Source organism: Petaurus breviceps, unplaced genomic scaffold (assembly GCF_028583685.1).
Source record: "Petaurus breviceps papuanus isolate PSGF00001 unplaced genomic scaffold, PetGlider_PUasm1.0 37, whole genome shotgun sequence".
NCBI classification, from domain to species: Eukaryota; Metazoa; Chordata; class Mammalia; order Diprotodontia; family Petauridae; genus Petaurus; species Petaurus breviceps.
This window is the reverse complement of record NW_027186296.1, coordinates 6,563,195-6,567,340: the sequence shown is the minus strand read 5'-3', so window position 1 is coordinate 6,567,340 and position 4,146 is coordinate 6,563,195. Positions and strand designations below refer to the sequence as shown.

Here is a 4,146-nt window from a genome sequence, read left to right as displayed (position 1 = left end):
AGTACTCTTGTGGCCCCATCTTCTGATTCCTGAATTTCTACCCAGAACTGCCCTTTAAGGAAGTGTTCAAGAAATCTAGACTTATTTCTATTCCAGTTTTTCTCCTCATGCTCCAGGCATTTCACCACCACTTTTTTACAATTCCCCTTTATGTATTTTTCCTTCTCCATTTGAATTTGAGTCCTTTGAGAATAAGAACTGTCTTTTTTATGCATCATAAACTTATAGAACTTATAATCACTCCACCCAATCATTCCCTGTACTGGTTTTGACTCTACAAATAGGTTTAAGATATTAGGCAAATTCATGGATGTCATATTTCATATGGGTCATGAAGAATATTTAGGGCGAGTAAAGTATAACCATAAATTTTAAATATGTATAGCATTCAAAGCAGCCCTATACTGACCTGAAATATCCTTTTGTACTACTGAAAATGTACTACATATTTGATTTACTATATCATTGCTTGTGGTCATCATTAAAAACAAATCTTACTAAAATCTGCCATCTTTGCACATAATTGCTCAATAACTCACCTTCTGGTAACCTTCAAAGTTTTAGAAAAATCTATATTCCTCTCCCTTGAAACACTAATCATTCCTTTGAAATCTAGCCTCTGATCTCATAACTGAACTAAAGCATTTGTTTCCAATGTTATCAATGATTTCTTAATTGCTACATCTGCTGGCCTTTTCTGAGTCTTCATGTTTCTTGACCTCTTTGAAGTATTTGATACTGATGATATTCTCTCCTTCATAGGTTTTCATTACTCTGCCCTTTCTGGATTATCTTCACAGCTGTCTAAACATTCCTCAGTCTCCTTTGCTAAATCATTCTTCAAATCACTGAAAATAATAGAAGACAAATATATTAGGAGTTACTGTTGGAAGTGTGTAGTGGATAGAGGGTTGGAGTTGGAATCAGAAAGATGTGAGTTCAAATTTCATCTCAGACACTCACCTGTGTGACCCTGGGAAGGTAACTGAACTTCAGTCTACCTCAGTTTGCTCACCTATAAAATTGGGGCAAGAATGGTGCATCTAACCCACAGTGCTGATATAAGGGTCATATTTGTAAACCTAAGAGCAGTATATAAATACTAGCTATTACTGTTATTACTCCTTAAATATCATTTGATACCATTAATACTGTAACATGAGTGTGGGCTATCATGGCATTTCTTTTCTTCTTCAGTTGACAATGTGGTCTACATAGGCTAAATAATCAGTTGGTATCAATTTCCCCCTAATCAACTGGCAGCTATAACATATTATAAATGCAACATGCCATGAACATTTCTTCAAGTTCTGTTATTAATTTTCTGGAATGTCTATTTTGATCTGTATGGTGTGTGTAGACTTCATATCAGTGAATATTTACAATTGCAGGAACTTTGGCTTTGTTTTGTCATTGTTCCCTTGAAGTGCATATAATAAGACCCTGTGCTTTTTAGTTCTGGACTGTACAATGTAAGTCAGAAACATATAGTAGTATACAATCACTCTGGTTAATAAATAAGGAGCATTGTCCATCATCGCTCATATTTTTACATGGTGAGAGAATCTGGCAGAAAGACTAAAGGATTTTGAAAGGTTCCACAATTCTTTGCCTTCTTTCTGCTGAAGGTCAGGTTTTAAGTCAGTTGTGTTTATGATTATAATAGAAGAAAATAAAATCAGAGGTTAAGTTAAAATAGAGGTTGGAGATCAAAAGAGTCAAGAAGTTCTTATATATGTCTTTTTTTTTTGTTTTGCTGCAATTTAAAATATTAAAATTAAATTGAATTCCAGTTAATAAAGTATTTAATATTAATAAATACACACATACATACACAAATACAATCACCCATATATACAAACAAAACACATTTTCAGGTTATTGATTTTAGATGGTTTTTGTAATGCCAAGCAAAGGCAACTTCCCAAGGTTCAAAATACCAGCATTGGTGCTCTCCATTTTATTCAGTGACAAATTAAGAACAGATAGAATAAAAAAAATTTTTATAAAGGAATCGGGGTTAAGTAACTTGCTCAAGGTTACATGGCCAGTTATTTCTGGGTGTGGTGCTGAGTATCTGAGCCCGGATTTGATCCAGGTCATCCCAACACTGGAGCTGGTGCCCTTACTCGCTGAGCCACTTAGCTGCCCCTAAGCAATTAGGGTTAAGTAACTTGCTCAAGGTTACACAGCCAGGTGTTTCTGGGTGGGTGCTAAGTGTCTGAGCCCGGGATTCGATCTCCAGGTCTTCTCGACACTGGAGCCAGTGCTCTTACTCACTGTGCTACCTGGCCGCCCCTAGAATCAAAATTTAACATCATTCAAAATACAGCATTTACCAAGTGTAATTCAATAATCTCCAAGTACTACCCCACCCCTGGACATTACATTCATTTAATCAATCCCAAAGACCCTCTTCTAAGTACTACTCCACCCCTAGGCAGTACATTCATTTAGTCAATCACAAAGCCCCTCTTCTCAAATGGAGATTAGTTTCCAATCATAAGTAAAGTACATTCATTTGTTCAATCACAGAGAACAAAAAGGTCAAAAATCCCCCACCCTTGAATCACAATTGAATCTACAACAAGCTTAAGCACAGCATTTAATACCCAAAGAGAGGTCTTTTCTTCATCTTGACCCAAGGCAAATTCTGCAACAACAGGACTGTCTTTCACCAGTGGACAAATCTGACAAAACAACATCAAAACAGACAGACAAAGTACCAGCATAACAGCCATGTCTCCTCAGTCCTGGCAGCTCTGGGTGGCAGCTCTCCAAAGTCCTGGGCAATTCAAAGTGGCCCTTAGCAATCCTCTCAGTCTCTCTCTGCCTCCAAGGTGCTGCTTCCAAAAAGTTCTTTTGCCTCTCTCTTTTCTTGTGTCTCTCTATATTTACGTCACCAGCTCCTTCCAGTTCAGCCCTCTCTTTTCATGTCAACAAGTCCATCTCACAAGTGGGATTCACAAGCTCTGGGTTTTAACACAATCAAACCAAAAACCAAGCCAATAGAGGGAGATCTTTAAGTTCCATTACTATTACAGTTTTGTAAATATATTTAATTTTCTTTGTAAAAATAAACATTTAAAAATTAATTAAAATAACATAGAGTCATCCAGAGAAGGAATTTATCCTGCTTGTTTGGTAAAAATTTTCATGATCATGAACATTATCTAGAGGATTATCCTAGGATTGATGTGCCGGCTCCTCAGTCTAATCATGGCTGCCTTCATCTCCTGATTCCTTAAACTATAGATAATTGGATTCAGGAGAGGAGTGATAACAGAAAAAAATACTGAGAGGAATTTGTCCAATGCATAACTACTAACTGGCCAAGCATAGATTAAGATAATTGGTCCAAAGAAGAGAGTAACAACTGTGATGTGAGCAGACAGTGTAGACAGGGCCTTAGAAAGCCCACCAGAGGAGCGACGGTGGACAGTGAGCAAGATGACAGTATAGGAGACAAGCAAGAGGACGAAGCAGATCAATGAGAGCAGCCCACTGTCAGCAATGACAAGGAGGTCCAGGATATAGGTGTCAGTACAGGCAAGGCTCATCACCAGGGGAAGGTCACAGAAAACATCATCAATCACATTGGGACCACAGAAGGGCAGGGTCACCACAAAGGCCATTTGGCTCATAGTGTGCACAAAGCCAACAACCCATGAGAGAAACACACTTCCTAACAGAATTCGGCGGTTCATAATTGTCGTATAGTGGAGGGGCTTACATATTGCAACATATCGATCTATAGCCATCACTACAAGGAGACTCATCTCACTGCCTCCTAAGAAGTGAACTAAAAACATCTGGGCCATACAGCCCCATAAGGAGATGGTTTTCTGCTCCCTGAAGAAGTCTGTGATCATCTTAGGGACAGTAACAGTAGAAAGGGTCATGTCAAGAAAGGAGAGGTTGGCCAGAAGGAAGTACATGGGAGTGGAGTGCAAGTGGGAGTCAAAGGTCACCATCAGTATAATGAGACTGTTTCCAGCCATTATTGATGTGTAGGCCAGGAAGAAGATCACAAAAAAGAAAATCTCAAGCTCCCAAGAACTGGTAAGTCCTAACAATATAAACTCATTTAGCATAGAGCTATTCTTCATCTTCACCTACTGGATATATTTCAAGCACACAGACGTT

The 4,146-nt window shown here is 38.3% G+C and overlaps 1 protein-coding gene across 2 annotated transcripts in view; it reads right to left on the bottom strand.

Annotated features, from left to right (window-relative positions):
- Window positions 1-3,173: 3,173 nt before the first annotated feature.
- Window positions 3,174-4,146, bottom strand: part of LOC138168414 (olfactory receptor 4K13-like) — a 1,188-nt gene continuing 215 nt past the window's right edge. The window contains exon 2 of one of the 2 annotated variants that reach the window (XM_069097441.1): window positions 3,174-4,098. In XM_069097441.1, the coding sequence (XP_068953542.1) occupies window positions 3,174-4,098 (925 nt within the window). Of the gene's footprint in view, window positions 4,110-4,146 lie in introns of those variants that run through there. The other variant, XM_069097442.1, reaches the window with a different exon arrangement.